Below are 20,013 nucleotides of genomic sequence, written 5' to 3' on the forward strand. Positions count from 1 at the left end.
AAGGTGCCCAGAACTGAACACAATACTCCAAACGTAGTCTGGCTAATGATTTGGAGAGGTGTAGTGTCACTTTACTCTATTTCTAAACCTATTAACCACATTAACAAATGTTTCAACTTGCCCGGCCACCTTCAGAGAATTATACACTTGAATCCCGGAGTCCCTCTGCTCCTGTACTCCCCTCAAAGTTGTACCATTGAGCCGATATTGTCTCCCCATCTTTCTTCTCCAAAAATGCATCACCTCACATTCCAGGGGAGACAGATGTGTGGCGGTATTGTCACTGGACTAGTTATCCAGAGACCCAGAGTAAAGCTCTGGGGTCCTAGGTTTGAATCCCACCATGGCAGAGGACAAAATATGAATTCAATAAAAATATAGAATTGAAACCCTAACGATGACCGTGAACCCATTGTCGAGTGTCGTAAAAACCCATCTGGTTCACTAATGTCCTTTAGGAAAGGACATCACCTGGTCTGGCCTACATGTGACTCCAGACCCATAGAAATGTGTTTGACTCTCAACTGCCCCTTCGAGGGCAATTAGGGATGGGCAATAAATGCTGCATTGAAATTCATCTGCCAGGGGCGGCACGGTGGCGCAGTGGTTAGCACTGCTGTCTTACGGTGGCGAGGACCCGGGTTCGATCCCGGCCCCGGGTCACTGTCTGTGTGGAGTTTACACATTCTGCCCGTGTCTGCGTGGGTCTCACCCCCACAAACCCAAAGATGTGCAGAGAGATCTTTGGGTCTATGTTCATATATCTTTGAAAGTTGCCACTCAAGTGGATAGAGCTGTGCAGAAGGCCTATGGTGTGCTAGCATTCATTAACAGAGGGATTGAATTTAAGAGCCATGAGGTGATGATGCAGCTGTACAAAACTTTGGTAAGGCCACATTTGGAGTACTGTGTACAGTTCTGGTCGCCTCATTTTAGGAAGGATGTGGAAGCTCTGGAAAAGGTGCAAAGGAGATTCACCAGGATGTTGCCTGGAATGGAGAGTAGGCCTTACGAGGAAAGGTTGAGGGTGCTAGGCCTTTTCTCATTAGAACGGAGAAGGATGAGGGGCGACTTGATAGAGGTTTATAAGATGATCAGGGGAATAGATAGAGTAGACAGTCAGAGACTTTTTCCCCGGGTGGAACAAACAAGGGGACATAAATTTAAGGTGAATGGTGGAAGATATAGGGGGGATGTCAGAGGTAGGTTCTTTACCCAGAGAGTAGTGGGGGCATGGAATGCACTGCCTGTAGAAGTAGTTGTGTCGGAAACATTAGGGACCTTCAAGCAGCTATTGGATAGATACATGGATTACGGTAAAATGATATAGTGTAGATGTATTTGTTCTTAAGGGCAGCACGGTAGCATTGTGGATAGCACAATTGCTTCACAGCTCCAGGGTCCCAGGTTCGATTCCGGCTTGGGTCACTGTCTGTGCGGAGTCTGCACATCCTCCCCGTGTGTGTGTGGGTTTCCTCCGGGTGCTCCGGTTTCCTCCCACAGTCCAAAAATGTGCAGGTTAGGTGGATTGGCTATGATAAATTGCCCGAAGTGTCCAAAATTGCCCTTAGTGTTGGGTGGGGTTACTGGGTCATGGGGATAGGGTGGAGGTGTTGACCTTGGGTAGGGTGCTCTTTCCAAGAGCCGGTGCAGACTCAATGGGCCGAATGGCCTCCTTCTGCACTGTAAATTCAATGATAATCTATGATTAATCTAGGACAAAGGTTCGGCACAACATCGTGGGCCGAAGTGCCTGTTCTGTGCTGTATTTTTATATGTTCTATGTTCTATGTGCAGTTGGGTAGTTGGATTGGCCATGCTAAATTGCCCCTTAAAAGGGCAGAGCGGTGACGCAGTGGGTTAGCACTCCTGCCTCACGGCGCCGAGGTTCCAGGTTCGATCCCGGCTCTAGGTCGCTGTCCGTGTGGAGTTTGCACATTCTCCCCGTGTTGGCGTGGGTATCGCCCCCACAACCCAAAGATGTGCAGGGTAAGTGGGTTGGCCACGCTAAATTGTCCCTTCATTGGAAAAAATTAATTGGGTTCACTAAATTTATAAAATTAATTAAATAATTAATTTATTAAATTGCCCCTTAATTGGAAAAAAAAGGAATTGGGTAATCTAAGTTTAAAAAGAAAGAAATTCATCTGCCAGGTGTCTGCCCATTTGGCCAATTTCCCCTTGACGTCGCTCAGCGTCATCCTCACAGTGGAGGCTCTTGCTCCATCAGGTTTGTTGCCACAGCTAGGTGGGCAGCTTGTTGGCATGCAGCCTTCACTTAAGACCTGGAGGAAATACTGAGGGCAAAGCAATACCCGCTGATGCAGCAGGTCACGTCAAGGGCACTGGCTCCCTCCTCACAGCTCCCTGGGCCACTCACAGCCCCCGACTCTGGGAAAAACAAAAAGCTGACTGATTTCGATAGTACATGACAGTGATTGCACCATGGGTACTGAAAGGGAAATTACACAATCAAACCACGGCTTTGTAATCCGCAGCACATTTTAAAACGGTTAAAATCTCAGCACTCACCAGGCCGCCAACATTCGCCCCTGAAAAAGAATGGCGGAGAAAAATTAATATCTGAACTAAAAGTGGCTAAAGTTTACAGCAGGGCAACGTTTGGCCCCACTGGCTCATGCTGGCATTTATATCCCACAAGAATCTCTTCCCACCCCTCTTCATCTAGGGCCGTCAGTATATCAGGAGAAACAGTCATTTGGTAATACAGAACTCGAACTGCTGGGGGGGAAAAAAAGACACGCTGCCAAAGCTTTTCATCTTGCACTGATCAGGACAGCTGGTAAGGAATTACCAATCGTAAACGATAATTCATATTGCATGAGAAGAGTCTGCTGATTGGTTGGCAAGCGGTCTCTGATTGGCGGAGACGTTACCATGGAGAATGCAGCACAGAACGGTTAATTGCCCAGCTTTGTTCAAAGTCACGTTTTTGTTTGCTGTCCGGTCTGAAAGACCCCGGACGCTGCGGCATTCCCTCAGTTCTGTACTGGGGGCGTCAGCATTAATTGTGTGCTCAAATCTGGAGTGGGGCTTGAACCTGCAATCTTCTGACTCACTTGTGTTAGGATACCGGACCAGACCCCAACTTTTGTTAGGATTCCAGACGAGAACCTCCAAAATTTTTCTTAATTTGTAAAGCTGTGAGGAAAGAATACTTCACCCCAGGAGTGATGGTGACTCTGACTAATAGGTATCTTTCATGTTCAAACAAACTTTAATTTAAACACAGAATTAACCACATTAGCTTGGTAATTTACTATCTACACTTGCCACTGATTCCAAATATACAATACAATACAGTTCAAATGCCACTTATAAATAAAGTTAACAAAACAGGTTACTTGCTTAGTTGTGTGGACTTTTGGAGAGGGTTCCTTTCTAGAGCAGATCCAGTGCACTTCTGCTCAACCCAACAGCTCAACATTTGGCAAAACCACTGTTCAATCTAAAATATTCTAATAAGACTGCAAAACAGACAGACAGACTTGGCTCCTTCTATTAATTATATCTGTATCCCACAAAATTCCGTGACCTGCTTTGCTAGGGCTAAACACCACTCCCCTCCTAAATTATCAATACTCCAGTGAATCTCCAGCAATCAAAACACAATTCCATTAGCCTTTTATCTGCAACTTAAGTAAGTGGTAGGAATCAATCACTACCTCACCTTTTACGACTCTTTAATTACAGCTTTAGTAGAGTAAGAAGTCTTCCTTATCTCTTCAGTCGCATGAGGAAGGAGCAGTGCTCCGAAAGCTAGTGATTTGAAACAAACCTGTTGGACTTTAACCTGGTGTTGTAAGACTTCTTACTGTGCCCACCCCAGTCCAACGCCGGCATCTCCACATCATAGCTCTAGTAGACACACTGCCTGTATGCATTTTAAACCAGGGTTTTTAAATAACATTACTGCCACAAAATGTGAAATAAAATATATGTCTATTTCTACATTTAGCAGACTTGACAATTACATATTACATTGGTCTCTAACCCCATTTCACCTGAAGACTACACCTGGTTTGGACATTGTATGTGCAGCGACAATAATGCCATTTTTGGATTAATTAGGCTGACCACTTACCCATGCTGTGGCTCAAAATGCTGAATCTATTCCAGTTCAAGGCTGTAATAAGAAAATGAAGAAAGATCAGAAGCACATTTGAAGCTTTAATTTCTCATCAATTTCCAGCCCTCCTCTCCTGCAAATGTCAACTCAACAGGGGCAAGTTCCATACATTTTTTAAAATTCATCTACGGCTTGTCGCTGGTTAGCCCAGCATTTATTGCCCATTCCTAGTTGCCCTTCAGAAGGTGGTGGTGAGCTGCCTTCTTGTACCGCTGAAGTACATCCACAGTGCTGTTACGGAGGGAGTACCAGGGTTTTCACCTGGCGGCAGTGAAGGTGCGGTCAATATATTTCCAAGTCGGGGTGGTGAGTGACTTGGAGGGGAACCTCCAGGTGGTGATGTTCCCAGGTGTCTGCTGCTCTTCTCCTTCGAGATGGTAGAGGTCATGGGTTTGGAAGGTGCTGCCGAAGGAACTTTGGTGAGTTCCTGCAGTGCATCTTGTAGATGGTACACACGGCTGACGACTAGGCGTCGGTGATGGAAGGATGGAATGTTTATGGAAGGAGGAGCAATCAAGCGGGGCTGATTTGTCCTGGATGGTGTTGGGCTTCGAGTGTTGTTGGAGCTGCACTCATCCAGGCAAGTGGATAGCATTCCATCACACCTGTCATGGGAGAGTACCTTTAAAAAATGGATGTTTAAGCAATGTACCTTTAAGAAAACAGTGATGTCAGAGAGTGGGTGGAGCTGAGCTCAGTTCAGCCATTTTGAAGTTTCAGTTTTGAGTAAAAGAGCTTGGGGTGTGTCTGTGTTTGCAGTGAGCTGGATTTGCTGTGATCTCTGCCATGAAAGACTATCTCTGGATCATTTGGGTGATTTAAACTCATAATAGTAAAGCCTTTAACCTGATGTGTTTTCTGTTTAAAGGTGTTAAGTCTTTCTTGGATTTTGAAAGGAATAACTGAAGGATTATTTCGTGTTGTAATGTTTTCGGGGTTATCTTTGAAGTAAGGGGTATTAAGAGAGCCAATGTATATTTAAGAGGTTAAATTGAGTTCATGGAATAAACATTGTGTTGTGTTTAAAAACCCACGTGTCCATAATTGAAATCCCACATCAAGGGGACAAGCCGTGTGCTCGGAAAAGCAACAAATCCATTAAAAGGAGAGGTTGGTTGAACTCCATGATACATTTTGGGGTTCTAAAAATGCCTCGCCCATAACAATTGGGGGCTCGTCCGGGATAAAAGTCTATCTATTGGATTGGCTTTTGTGAACTTAAAGACAGTGAAGGGTTGTTGCTTTTCCGGTGTGGTATTTTAGTTTAAGTGGGGAGAGTGTTGTGGACAATGGCTCTTTCAGAGGCTCAGAAGTTTTTGTGGGTGGAGAATGTCACACGTAGTACCTTACGGACAGAGACAAAAAGCAGACTGTTAGATTTGGCAAAAACATTGCAGTTAACATTACCTGACAAAATGCGAAAAGATGAGGTAATTATGGCGGTGGTTAAGCATTTAAAGTTGTCTGAGATAGAGTTTGACTCATGGGAAATGGCAAAAATTCAGTTGCAAATTAAACAAATGGAACATGAGAAAGAATTAAAGCGGCTTGAATACGAAAGAGAGAGAGCGGAAAAAGAGAGGGAAAGAGAGAGAGAGGAAAAAGAAAAGGAGAGAGAAGAAAGGAGAAAAGAAAGAATAGCCCAAGCAGAACAAAAAGAAAAAGGGAGATACAGATCAGGGAGAAAGATAAAGAGAGGGAGTTTGAACTTCAGACAATGGCCATAGTCAGTTAAAATTGGCAGACGTAAAGGGAAACGTACAGATGGATGATAGTGATGAGGATAGTGAGAAAGAGCGTCATAGTCGAAGGCTTGGTGGAATCTATTTAAATCTGTCCAAGCATTGCCAAGGTTTGACGAGAAGGAAGTGGAAGCCTTTTTCATTTCATTTGAGAAGGTAGCTAAACAAATTAAATGACCACAGGGCATGTGGGTGTTACTGATTCAAACAAAGCTGGTAGGTAGAGCTAGTGAAGTGTTTGCATCACTACCGGAGGAGGTATCTGGAATGTATGAGGAGGTGAAGAAATCCATCTGAAGTGCATATGAGCTAGTGCCTGAAGCTTACAGACAAAGGTTTAGAAATTTAAGGAAATAATTTGGTCAAACATACATGGAGTTTGAAAGGCTCAGAGTAATTTTGATAGGTGGATAAGGGCTTTGAAAATAGACCAAACGTATGAAGCTCTCAGAGAAATTATACTTTTGGAGAAGTTTAAAAATTCAATTCCTGATGTAGTGAGAACTCATGTGGAAGAACAGAGGGTTAAAACTGCAAGATTAGCAGCAGAAATGGCAGATGATTATGAATTAATTCATAAATCAAAGATTGGTTTCCAACATCAGTTTCAGCCGTTGAGGGATAGAAACTAGGGAAATACTCAAGTGGTAGCGGCAAAGGTGATCTGATGGGAGACAATAAAGAGAGTGTACCTCAGATTAAAAAAGAAATCCAGGAGGGTGGAAAAGAAATGAAAAGTTTCAAATGTTTTAATTGTAATAAACTAGGCCATGTAAAGTCACAGTGTTGGTGGTTGAAGAAAAGCACTGGGAAGGCTGATGTGGTAAAACAGGATAAGACAGTGGGATTTGTTAGAGTGGTAAAGGAAAGCCCAAGGGAAACGAAGGAGGTGCAAACGATTGTACAGCCTGTTCAAGAAGTAATTGTTAAGAAGGTGCCAGATGTCTTTAAAGAATTTACTTGTGTGGGTAAAGTTTATTCATGAGTATCAGGAGGAGCAGGTAAAGAAGTCACAATTTTAAGAGATACAGGGGCTAGTCAATCTTTAATGGTAAGAGATGAGGAACTATGTAGTTTGGGAAGAATGTTGCCAGAAAAGGTGGTGATATGTGGAATTCAGGGTGAGAGGAGTAGCATTCCATTATATAAGGTAAGGTTGGAAAGTCCAGTGAAGAGTGGTGAAGTGGTAGTAGGAGTAATAGATAAACTATCTTGTCCAGGAATACAGTTTATCTTGGGTAATGATATAGCTGGATCGCAGGTGGGAGTGATGCCTACAGTGGTTGATAAGCCAGTGGAAAATCAGTCAACTGAAGTGTTGAAGGACGAATATCCTGGGATTTTTCCGGATTGTGTAGTAACAAGGTCGCAAAATCACAGGTTAAGACAAGAGGTGAAGTCAAAGAGTTAAGATGAAGTTGAAGTGCAATTATCAGAAACGATTTTTGATCAGATGGTTGAAAAAGAACAAGAACAGGTAGAGGATGAGGTGGATATTTTTTGTTCAGGAAAATTGGCGGAGTTACAACAGAAATAAATAAATCAGATGTATCAGAAAGCATACACGGAAGAGGAATCTGCGTGTATACCAGAATGTTATGAAAATGAAATGAAAATCGCTTATTGTGTCACAAGTAGGCTTCAAATGAAGTTACTGTGAAAATCCCCTAGTCGCCAGATTCCGGCGCCTGTTCGGGGAGGCTGGTACGGGAATTGAACCGTGCTGCTGGCCTGCCTTGGTCTGCTTTAAAAGCCAGCGATTTAGCCCAGTGTGCTAAACCAGCCCCTGTATTACCGTAAAAGTGATGTCTTGATGAGAAAATGGAGATATATGCAGGCAGATGAAAAGTGGGCAGAGGTTCATCAAGTAGTATTGCTAGTAGGATATAGAAAGGAGGTGTTGCGAGTTGCACATGAGGTACCAGTCAGAGGTCATTTGGGAATAAGGAAAACTCAAGCTAAAATCCAGAAACATTTTTATTGGCCTGGACTACATAAAGATGTAGTTAAATGTTGTCAATCATGTCACACATGTCAAGTGTTCGGGAAACCTCAAGCAGTGATAAAACCAGCGTCCTTAATACCCATTCCAGCATTTGAGGAACCTTTTACAAGGGTCCTTATTGATTGTGTAGGACCGCTTCCTAAAACAAAAAGTGGGAATCAATATCTTTTGACTATAATGGATGTGTTTACTGGTTTCCAGAGGCCATTCCAGTACGTAATATTACAGCTAAAAGGATTGTGGAGGAGTTACTTAAATTCTTTACTAGATATAGACTACCCACAGAAGTTCAATCGGATCAAGTATCAAATTTTACTTCAAAGTTATTCAAAGAAGTTATGGATAGCTTAGGAATAATACAATTTAAATCAACTGCGTACCATCCAGAATCGCAGGGAGCGTTAGAAAGGTGACATCAGACATTAAAGACACTGTTGAGGGCGTGTTGTCAAGATTATCCAGAGGATTGGGATAAAGGAATCCCATTCGTATTGTTTGCAATTAGGGATGCACCTAATGAGTCTACCAAATTTTGTCCTTTTGAACTAATCTTTGGTTATGAGATAAGAGGACCACTTAAATTGATTAAGGAAAAATTGGTGGGTGAGAAATTGGAAATTACATTATTGGATTACGTGTCAAATTTTAGGGAATGATTAAATAGAGCAGGTGAATTGGCTAGACAGCATTTGAAAGTTGTACAAAATGTGATGAAATGGGTAGTGGACAAGAAATCCAAAGTTCGTAGTTTTGCCAGTGGGGATAAAGTTTTAGTGTTGTTACCAGTGGTAGGGGAGCCTTTAAAAGCTAGGTTTTGTGGACTGTATAAGATTGAAAGGAAATTAAGTGAGGTGAATTGTGTGGTAAAAACACCAGATAGAAGGAAGACTCACCGAGAGTGTCATGTGAATATGCTTAAAAGGTACTTTGAAAGGGAAGGAGAGAAAAAGGAGGTTTTAATGATTCTAACTCAAAGTGACGAACCAAATCCAGATGACTGTGAATTTGACATGCCTCAAATTAAATTGGAAAATGAGGATGTTCTCAAAAATTGGGATGAATTGTTAAGTTACCTTCCAGAGGAAAAATGAACTGACCTGAAAGAGTTATTGATATTACATGGGCAAGTTTGTAGAGATAAATTGGGAAGTACTAAAATGGCTATACATGAGGTAGATGTGGGAAATGCTGTTCCTATCAAACAACATCCATACAGACTTAATCCTTTAAAATTGGCACAGGTTAACAGAGAGATTGAGAGTATGCTGAAGAATGGCATAATTGAAGTGTGTTGCAGCCAATGGAGCTCACCCATAGTGATGGTACCTAAACCAGACGGTACCCAATGGTTGTGTGTGGACTATCGAAAGGTGAATGCAGTTACAAGAACGGACTCTTATCCTATCCTACGTTTGGAGGATTGCATTGGGAAAGTGGGACAATCTGCTTTTATTTCCAACTTCCAGACATGGAAAGAACATTTAAAACATTGTATGCAGTTCTTCGATCGACTTCAGGCGGCGGGTTTGGTGATGAACCTCGTCGAAAGTGAATTTGGAGAAGCCCGAATCACTTTCCTTGCGGAGTTTCCGATACCCTCAAGACAAAGGGAAATAATGCGATTTCTTAGCATGAGTGGATTTGATCGAACAGCTGTGCAAAGATTTTGTGGCGTGATTACTCCACTGATGGAATTGCTGAAGAAACGTAAAAAAATTCAATGGACAGCGGAATTTCAACAGGCATTTGACTGCCCGAAAGCTGTGATCACCAATGCTCCTGTATTGGAGAATTGCAAGGGACTCTGTGGTCAGATTGAACTAAAGTATCTGATTCTAAAGAGAAATGCCAAGGAGTAGAGGAATGGGTGGATCGTGCAGAGACTTTGTTCAAAGAGACTGTCAATCGAGAAGGATTTCGGATGGAGGAAGAAAAACAAAGAAAAATGCACTATATTATTATACCTGTTTGAGTGTGTTGTTATTTTTGGAAAACGGAAAAGTATTTTTACTGTGTACATTTCTTAGTGGATGGTACAAAAGTGAAATATGAAACCATCTTGAAGTTGATGGGTTTTTTTTCTTGGAGGGAGGGTGTCATGGGATTGTACCTTTAAGAAATGGATGTTTAAGCATGTACCTTTAAGAAAACAGTGATGTCAGAGAGAGTGTTGAGCTGAGCTCAGTTCAGCCATTTTGAAGTTTCAGTTTTGAGGAAAAGAGCTTGGGGTGTGTCTGTGTTTGCAGTGAGCTGGATTTGCTGTGATCTCTGCCATGAAAGACTATCTCTGGATCATTTGGGTGATTTAAACTCATAATAGTAAAGCCTTTAACCAGATGTGTTTCTGTTTAAAGGTGTTAAGTCTTTCTTGGATGTTGAAAGGAATAACTGAAGGATTATTTAGTGTTGTAATGTTTTCGGGGCTATCTTTGAAGTAAGGGGTGTTAAGAGATCCAATGTTTATTTAAGAGGTTAAGTTGAGTTCATGGAATAAACATTGTGTTGTGTTTAAACACCCACCTGTCCATAATTGTAATCCCACACCTAGGGAACATGCCATGTGCTCGGAGAAGCAACAATAGCATTAAAGGGAGAGGTTGGTTGAAATCCATGATACATTTTGGGGTTCTGAAAACGCCTCGCCCATAACACACCCCTGACTAGTGCCTTGTAGGTGATGGACAGGCTTTGTGGAGTCAGGAGGTGGGTTACTTTCTACAGGATTCCTAGCCTTTGATCTGCTCTGGTAACCACCGTATTTATATGGCTAGTCCAGTTCAGATTCTTGTTAATGGTAACCCCCCAGGACGTTAGTAGTTTAGCATTTTCTTCAAGCACCTTTGCTGGAGCCTGGGTGTCATGTGCTGCAGATTATGGGATGTTGTCACAGCTCTCCTCCCCCTCCCTCCCCACACACAGCCTGCAGTGGACATTAAGACTGTGATTGGAGGGGTCGGTTGAAATCTTCCCGCCAAAACCAAGTAATGCTGAAACATCTCTGTTCATATTTAAAGAGGAAAGAAATTGCATTTAGAATTTGGATCCTCGGACTTCCGGGTGCGGCTATGCAGAGCTAGGTCGCATATTCGGCAGCTCCTGCTTGGAACGGACTTTTGGGCTCTTTTACAGGGCCCCCACGGCATTTGTTTGACATTTCCTGGTGTGGGAAGAAGGCGGCAATATTCCCCCGACAGTGTCCCCCAGGAAGGGTATGTCTCTTGGTTGCCAGACACACGCAGAAACAGTGAAAGATTTGGCTGCAACTACAGGATAAACAGGGCCTCTTCCAGCATGCAGGCGGGGGAAGGGCAAGCTTAAAGCTGCAAGCTGACCTGAGGGCCTGTATCAAAGGTGAATTCTAGCAGCAGAGGGAACAACTGTGAAAAGACCTCATCAAGGCCACTGAAGGGACTTCCGGTTGCGGTGATGCCTAGCTAGCCGCACGCTTCGGCGGCTCCAGCTCCGACGGACCTTCGGGCTCTTTTAAGAGCCTCAACGGGGAATTTTTCGACGACGCAACCCGGTGTGGGGCGTGTGAGAAGGGAGTCCCCCCCAAACGAAGGAGGAAAAAACCGGCGGCGGCGGCTGCAGCGCGAGGAATCGTCGACCAAAGGGTCAGAAAGAGAGAAGTACAAGATGGCGGCGGAGAAAGCGCAGGCGACATGGGGGCCTGAGCATGAAATTGTGAGACGGTGCGTGGAGCTGCTGAAGAGGGAGGTGCTGACCCCGTTGCTACAGGCAATTGAGGGGCTCAAGGAGACATTAAAGACCCAGGAGACAGAGCTCCGTGTGGTGGAGCAGAAGGTGACAGATATTGAGGACGAGATCCTGGGCCTGGCGGTTAAGACACAGACGCACGAGGCACTTCATAAAAAGTGTACTGAAAGGATCGAAGCCCTAGAAAATGGAGCGCGAAGGAAGAACCTTCGGATACTGGGTCTCCCTGAGGGTGTGGAAGGAGTGGACTGTGGAGCGTACGCAAGTACGATGCTGAGCTCACTGATGGGTGCTGAGGCCCCTACGGGCCCCTTGGAGGTGGAGTGGGCAAATCGGATTCCGGCGAGAAGACCAAAAGCGGGAGAACCACCCAGGGCGATAATCGTGCGATTTTACCGCCTTAAGGATAGAGAAGAGGTCCTGAGATGGGCTAAAAAGGTGCGGAGTAGCAGATGGGAGAATGCAGTGGTACGGGTATACCAGGATTGGAGTGCGGAGGTGGCGAGAAGGAGGGCGAGCTTCAACCGAGCCAAAGAGGTGTTGCATAAAAGGAAGGTGAAGTTCGGGATGCTGCAGCCGGCAAGACTATGGGTCACGTATCAGGAGAGACACCATTATTTCGAGACGGCGGAGGAAGCATGGACCTTCATCAAAGAAGAGAAATTGGATCGGAACTGAGGGACTGATGCTGCAGGAAATGATATTGTTAATGTTACGGTGGAAGTTAATTGAGAAGTAAACAGGGAAGGGGGGAGACATTGGGGAAATGTGGGCGCCGGTGAGGGGGGAAAGACGGGACATAGTTGGAGAATGGTGAAGGGGAGGGGGAGGGGAAAGGGAGCTGCGCCATAAGAGGCGGGTCAGGTAAAGGGATGTTCCCGCACCAGAAAGAATAAGGCGGGAAGACAGGCGCAAGGCGGATGGGAGTTCCCCACATGGGGGGGGTCGAGGAGTGAGCAGGAGTAGCCGGGGTCAGTTGAAGTCAGCTGACTTACGGAAGTAATATGGGGGGAGCAATCAAGCTAGAAAGAGATCTAGCGGGGAGGGGAGGAGGGAGGGAGAAGGGGGGGGGGACAACTGGGTTGCTGCTGCGGAAATCCAAAAGGAAATGGCTAAAGAGTGGGTGGGCGGGGATGGTGTGCGACGCTGGGGGAGCGAGCGGGAGCGCGGAGGCGGGATATGGGACTGGCCTAGAGAAGGTAATGGCTAGTCGACACGGGAGGGGGGCAGGTAGCCCCCTAGTGAGGCTGATCACGTGGAACGTGAGAGGCCTGAACGGACCGATAAAAAGGGCCCGAGTGCTCGCGCATTTGAAAGGACTAAGGGCAGACGTGGTTATGCTCCAAGAGACGCACCTAAAGGTGGCGGACCAAGTTAGGCTAAGGAAAGGATGGGTGGGACAGGTGTTCCACTCAGGACTGGACGCAAAGAATAGAGGGGTGGCCATTTTGGTGGGGAAACAGGTCGCATTTGAAGCAAAGAACATCGTAGCAGATAGCGGAGGTAGATATGTAATGGTGAGTGGCAGGCTGGAGGGAATGGAGGTCGTGTTGGTTAACGTGTATGCCCCAAACTGGGACGATGCGGGATTTATGAGACGGATGCTGGGGCGTATACCGGACCTGGAGGTAGGAAACTTGATTTTAGGAGGGGACTTTAATACGGTGCTGGACCCGGGGCTAGATAGATCCAGCTCAAGGACCGGAAGAAGGCCGGCAGCGGCCAAGGTACTTAAGGGGTTTATGGACCAAATGGGGGGAGTGGATCCATGGCGATTTCTTAGACCTAGGGCTAGGGAGTTTTCCTTCTTCTCCCATGTCCATAAAGTGTACTCCCGGATAGATTTTTTTGTTTTGGGAAGGTCGTTGATCTCTAGGGTGGAAGAAGCTGAGTACTCAGCCATAGCGGTTTCGGATCATGCCCCACATTGGGTGGACCTGGACTTAGGAGAGGAAAGGGAGCAGAGAACACTCTGGCGATTAGATGTGGGACTGATGGCGGATGAGGGAGTGTGTGCAAGAGTGCGGGGGTGTATTGAGAGATACCTGGAGGTCAATGACGACGGCGAGGTCCCTGTGGGAGTGGTATGGGAAGCACTAAAAGCGGTGGTCAGAGGAGAGCTGATCTCCATTGGGGCCCACAAAAGGAAAACAGAGGCCAAGGAAAGGGAAAGATTACTGGGGGAGATTTTAAGGGTGGATAGGGAATTTGCAGAGACCCCGGAGGAGGAATTGTACAGGGAGAGGAGACGACTCCAGACGGAATTTGACCTTCTGACCACCAGAAAGGCGGAGGTACTGTGGAGGAAGGCACAGGGGAGGAGGTATGAATATGGGGAAAAGGCGAGTCGCCTGTTGGCTCATCAATTGCGAAAGAGGGCAGCAGCGAGGGAAATAGGAGGAATTAGAGACGAAAGGGGAGACACGGTGCGAAGGGCAGGAAAGATAAATGAGGTGTTCAAGACCTTCTATGAGGAACTGTATAGGTCTCAACCCCCAGAGGGAGAGGAGGGGATGCGGCAGTTCCTGGACCAATTGAGGTTCCCGAAAGTGGAGGAGCGGGGGGTGGTAGGCCTGGGGGCACCGATTGGGGTGGACGAGGTTATTAAGGGACTGGGAAGCATGCAAGCAGGGAAGGCCCCAGGACCAGACGGGTTCCCGGTGGAGTATTACAGAAAATATGTGGACTTGTTGGCCCCGTTGATGGTGAGGACGTTCAATGAGGCCAGGAAAGGGGGGACTCTACCCCCGACGATGTCGGAGGCGACGATATCGTTAATTTTGAAGAGGGATAAAGATCCGTTGCAGTGCGGGTCCTATAGACCCATTTCATTGTTGAACGTGGACGCCAAATTGTTGGCAAAGGTACTGGCATCGAGGATAGAGGACTGTGTCCCGGGGGTGGTGCACGAAGACCAGACAGGGTTCGTAAAAGGGAGACAACTGAATGTTAACGTGCGACGACTATTAGGGGTGATAATGATGCCCCCAGTGGAGGGGGAGGCAGAGATAGTGGCGGCAATGGACGCAGAGAAGGCATTTGATAGGGTGGAGTGGGAGTATTTATGGGAAGTGTTAAGGAGGTTTGGGTTTGGGAACGGGTTTATTAGCTGGGTTAGACTTCTTTATGGGGCTCCAACGGCAAGCGTAGTTACAGGTCGACATAGATCGGAGTATTTCCGACTATATAGGGGAACAAGACAGGGATGCCCGCTATCTCCATTGTTGTTCGCGATGGCAATTGAACCTCTGGCCATGGCGTTGAGAGACTCCAGGAAATGGAGAGGGGTGATTAGAGGGGGAGAAGAACACCGAGTCTCGTTATATGCGGATGACCTATTGTTATACGTGTCGGACCCAGCGGGGGGAATGATAGAGGTTATGCGAATTTTGAGGGGGTTCGGGGATTTCTCGGGGTATAGGCTAAACATGGGGAAGAGTGAATTATTTGTGATACATCCAGGGGACCAGAGTAGAGAGATAGAAGGCTTGCCTCTAAGGAAAGTGGAAAGAAACTTCCGATACCTGGGGATTCAGATCGCTAGGAGCTGGGGAACCTTGCACAGACTTAATCTGACACGGTTGGTAGAACAAATGGAGGAGGACTTCAAGAGGTGGGACATGCAGCCTCTATCGCTGGCGGGCAGGGTGCAAGCAATTAAGATGATGGTCCTCCCGAGGTTCTTATTTGTATTTCAATGTCTCCCTATACTAATCACTAAGACCTTTTTTAATAAAATAGACAGGAGCATCACGAGCTTCGTGTGGGCAGGGAAAGTTCCGAGAGTAAGGAGGGGGTTCCTTCAGCGTAGTAGGGACAGAGGAGGATTGGCACTACCGAACTTGGGCGATTACTATTGGGCCGCCAATGTGGCAATGATACGTAAATGGATGATGGAGGGTGAGGGAGCGGCGTGGGAAAGACTGGAGAGAAAGTCCTGTAAAGGGACGAGTTTAGAGGCGCTGGTGACGGCGCCGCTACCGATCTCACCTAAAAAGTTTACCACGAACCCGGTGGTGGCGGCAACATTGAATATCTGGGGACAGTGGAGGCGACAGAGAGGGGTGCGGGGAGCCCTGGTGGGGTCCCCAATCAGGAACAACCATAGGTTCGCCCCAGGAAGAATGGATGGAGGATTTCAGAGCTGGTTCCAGTTGGGAATTAGGAGGGTGGGAGATTTATTTATAGATGGGACTTTTGCGAGCTTGGGAGCATTGGAGGAAAAGTATAAGTTGCCCCGGGGAAATTTCTTGAGATATATGCAGGTGAGGGCATTTACTAGACAACAGGTGAGGGAATTTCCATTGCTCCCGACACAGGGGATACAGGACAGGGTGCTTTCAGGGGTGTGGGTCGGAGAGGGCAAGGTGTCAGAGATTTACCGAGAGATGAGGGAAGAGGGGGAGGAGTCGGTGGGCGAACTAAAAGGAAAGTGGGAAGAAGAACTAGGGGAGGAGATAGAGGAGGGTATGTGGGCTGATGCCCTAAGCAGGGTAAATTCCTCTTCCTCATGCGCCAGGCTTAGCCTGATTCAATTTAAGGTGCTACATAGAGCACACATAACGGGAGCAAGATTGAGCAGGTTCTTTGGAGTGGAGGACAAATGTGGGAGGTGTGGCGGGAGCCCGGCAAACCACGCACATATGTTTTGGGCATGCCCGGCACTGGAAGGGTATTGGAAGGGAGTGACGGGAGTGATTTCGCGGGTGGTGAGGGCCCGGGTCAAACCAGGCTGGGGGTTAGCTCTATTTGGAGTTGCGGAAGAGTCGGGAGTGCAGGAGGCGAAAGAGGCCGACGTTGTGGCCTTTGCGTCCCTAGTAGCCCGGCGCAGGATCCTACTCATGTGGAAGGAGGCGAAACCCCCCGGACTGGAGGCCTGGGTAAATGATATGGCGGGGTTCATTAAACTGGAGCAGATAAAGTTTGCCCTGAGAGGATCGGCTCAAGGGTTCACCAGGCGGTGGCAGCCATTTCTCGACTACCTAGGGGAACGTTAGAGGGAAGACAGATGACCAGCAGCAGCAACCCAGGGGGAGGGGGGGGGGGGGAGGGGGGGTTTAGTTTAGGTCAAAGATAAAGGGGTTTTGTTACTTGTGTATTGTTTAAAATTTCTGTATTGTTATTGTTGCGTTTGCTTTGTAAGAGGGGAAAAATTGTTGTTTGGGAAAAAATTTTCAATAAAACATTTATAAAAAAAAAAAAAAGAATTTGGATCCTCAGGCTGTCCCAAAATGCTTCACAACCAGTGAAGTATTTTGAAAGTGCAGCCACTCTCTGTAGGAAACTTGGCTGCCAATTTGGCACAGCAAGATCCCAAAAGTAACAACAAGATAACGATCCTGGCGTTGCTCGAGGTATAAATATTGGGCAGGACTCGCCTGCTTTTATCATAGAATTTACAGTGCAGGAGGAGGGCATTCGGCCCATCGGGTCAGCACCGGCTCTTGGAAGAGCACCCATTTAAGCCCATGCCTCCACCCTACTCCCGTAACCCAGTAACTCCACCTAACCTTTTTGGACACTAGGGGCAATTTATCATGGCCAATCCATCTAACCTGCACATCTTTGGACTGTGGGAGGAAACAGGAGCACCCGGAGGAAACCCACGCACATATGGGGAGAACGTGCAGACTCCACGCAGACAGTGACCCAAGCCGGGAATCGGACCTGGGACCCTGGAGCTGTGAAGCAGCTATGCTAACCACTGTGCTGACGTGCTGCCTCTTTCTTTGAAGAGTGGGGTGGGATCATTTCCATCCACCTGAGAAAGCAGAGGGGGACTCGGTTTGACGTCTCAAATTTCAGGCAGTGCTCCATCCCCTCGGCATTGGAGCATCAGCCTGGATTACGGTTTTCCTGTTCAGGTCGATGCTAAAAATCGCACCTCACTATTCAAGGAAGAGCGGTGGAGTTCTCTTTGGTGTTGTGGCCACGTGATCCTTCAGCCAAGATCACCAAAGAAAATTTACTCTGGTCATTAACTTGCCTGGGCTGTGGAGATTTGATGCCTCATTTCCCCCATCACGGCCGTGACTGCACGTCTTTTTTGCTCCACATGCCCCACCCCAACTCTTCAACAGCTTAAAACCCACCTCGCTCCAGCTCTGAAGACGAGTCATATTGGGCTCAAAACTGAGCTGAATAAAGGTGTCCCCCTCCCTCCCCCTGCCAAACCCATTCGAGAATCTGAAACTTACCATCCGTTACTCTCCGCATGTCAGCAACGTATTCCGTGAAGTAATAGGGTATACCAGGGGGCCGGTGGGACGACACACCATGGCCAGGGAAGTCAAACGCCACGTAATAAAATTCTGAAAGAGGAAAGAGTAGTCACTACACGTAGGGTTAATTCACTGATTTGGGGGCTATGTCCGGAGGATCCGTGGCGTTTTACATGGGAAAAATCAACACCGCCCCAGCGCAGATCCTCCGACCGGTGAGGGGCGAGCAGCTGCGGCACGTAAAACAGCCGGCCTCCACTAAAGCCGGGTCTGTGGTCGCGCATGCGCACAGCGATGACATGCAGCGGTCGCGCCGTACAACATGGGGCTGGCCGTGCGCGGACCCGACCTACTCAGATTGTAACCCCCCTGGACAACCTCCGCCAGACCCCCGGCCCTCGCCGAAGCCCCCCCCGGCCAGCGGCACGGCTCTCGCCGGACAGTGGCGGCGCTGGACACGGTCCGCAGCCGCCACGCCGGGTTCGCGCACGGCACCGCTATGAACTCGGCCCATCGGGGGGCGGAACATCAGGGAGGGCCTTCAGGTGACGTCCTGAGGCCGTCCCAACGGCGCACTGCCCGATGATGCGTTTTGAAGGGGGCGGAGCTTTTCCAGCTGCGTAAAACAGGCGCCGGCCCCGATTTGGTCGTGAAAATGGATTCTCCGCCCGATCACCGATTACGAAATCGGCTTCAGGAACGGAGAATCTCGCCCGTAGTCTCTGCAGAAGAATCGTTTTCCCCGGTGAAATGAAGTTCACTTCTCAGTTAGGCCCAGCGATGGCCAACTCCAGGAGCACAATTTTCGGAAAGGTCTGAGCTCATTAACTGTAACTGATACAGATCCACATTCTTTCATGGGACTGGGGCATCGCTGGCTAGGCCTGCATCTGTTGCCCATCCCTAATTGCCCTGCTCGTCCATTTCAGAGAGCGGTTATGAGGCAGCCACATCACTGGAGTCACCTGTAGGCCAGACCAGGTAAGGACGGCAGATTTCCTTCCTTGAAGGACAATAGTGAACCAGATGGGTTGACACAGCAATCAGCAACAGTCTCGTGGTCGCTATGGCTGAGACTAACCATAATAATGCAGATTTTATTCATTGAATTTAAATTCCACCAGCTGCAGTGAGATTCAAATCCACGTCCAAAGAGTGTCAGCCTGGGCCTCTGGATTTTTAGTCCAGTGGCATTACCATTATCCCATCATCTCCCCGCTGCCAGTGAACGGAGCAGCTCCACCCATTAGGAAAGGTTGAGTAGGCCGCTGCTCCTCTCTAGAAGAGAACGGCTAGTGGGGGATCTGTGGAGGTCTTTAAGATTATGAAGGGGCTTCATAGGGAAGGTGCAGAGAAGATGTTTCTCATTCGTGTAGGTGACCAAAACTAGGGGTCGTAAATTTAAGGGGGGAGTCACCGACGGATCCATTGTTGAATTCAGGAATGCTTCACCCAGAGTGGTGAGAATGCAGGACTGACCAGCACGAGGAAATCCAATCCCAGTCTCTTCCCACACCTAGTGATGCCCGATGGCCCCCACTGTTAGGAGAACGCGAATCGGCGAACAGCCAAAGAGGAGAATTATTTTTATGCAGCACGTGGAACAAACTGCATCCTTAACGGAGTGGGAAGTTTAGAATTGGGGAGACGAGGACGTTTGTGCAGGGGGGGGGGGGGGAGGAAGAGCTTCTTTGTGTCTTTCACACTCGTAGCAGTTTGTGTGGGTTTGAGGCAGTAAACGGAGCAGCAGACCGTTAACACCAGCGTCTCCGGGGAGAAGCCGGGGGACGTGGCGGGGCACACCAGACAAAACGAGGGAAAACTCAAAAGTGACACAATTCTCAGCAGAGTGCGCGGCGGCGTGGCTAGATTACAGCCAGATTACTGATTTCATTATTGCTGAAGAGAGACACATGTTGCCAAAGTTTTGAGTCTTGTACTCATCAGGACAACCACAAGAATGCCAAACCTCAAACCACCACCACAATTTTAACAATAGGAGAAAAGGGTACTGATTGGTTGAAAAATTGATTCTGATTGCTTTTTCGACGTCAACGTCTTGGCCAATGGGGAACTTTAGGCTCCCCCTGCTTACAGGTAATTCAAACATGGTGCAAGGCTGGTCCACATTCTTTTTGCTTTCAGGGAACAGGTTCCTTCATGTGAATGCGTCACTTC

At 47.4% G+C, this 20,013-nt stretch overlaps 1 protein-coding gene across 3 annotated transcripts in view; it reads right to left on the reverse strand.

Moving 5' to 3' along the window:
* The window catches only part of serhl (serine hydrolase like), a 95,873-nt gene that overhangs the window by 24,282 nt on the left and 51,578 nt on the right, over positions 1-20,013 (reverse strand). For all 3 annotated transcript variants that reach the window (XM_072492067.1, XM_072492066.1, XM_072492068.1), the window contains exons 4-6: positions 17,812-17,925; positions 4,106-4,147; positions 2,533-2,552 (exon numbers count right to left, since the gene is read on the reverse strand). In XM_072492067.1, the coding sequence (XP_072348168.1) occupies positions 2,533-2,552; positions 4,106-4,147; positions 17,812-17,925 (176 nt within the window). The remainder of the gene's footprint in view (positions 1-2,532; positions 2,553-4,105; positions 4,148-17,811; positions 17,926-20,013) is intronic.

Source organism: Scyliorhinus torazame, chromosome 29 (genome assembly GCF_047496885.1).
Source record: "Scyliorhinus torazame isolate Kashiwa2021f chromosome 29, sScyTor2.1, whole genome shotgun sequence".
Lineage (NCBI taxonomy): Eukaryota > Metazoa > Chordata > Chondrichthyes > Carcharhiniformes > Scyliorhinidae > Scyliorhinus > Scyliorhinus torazame.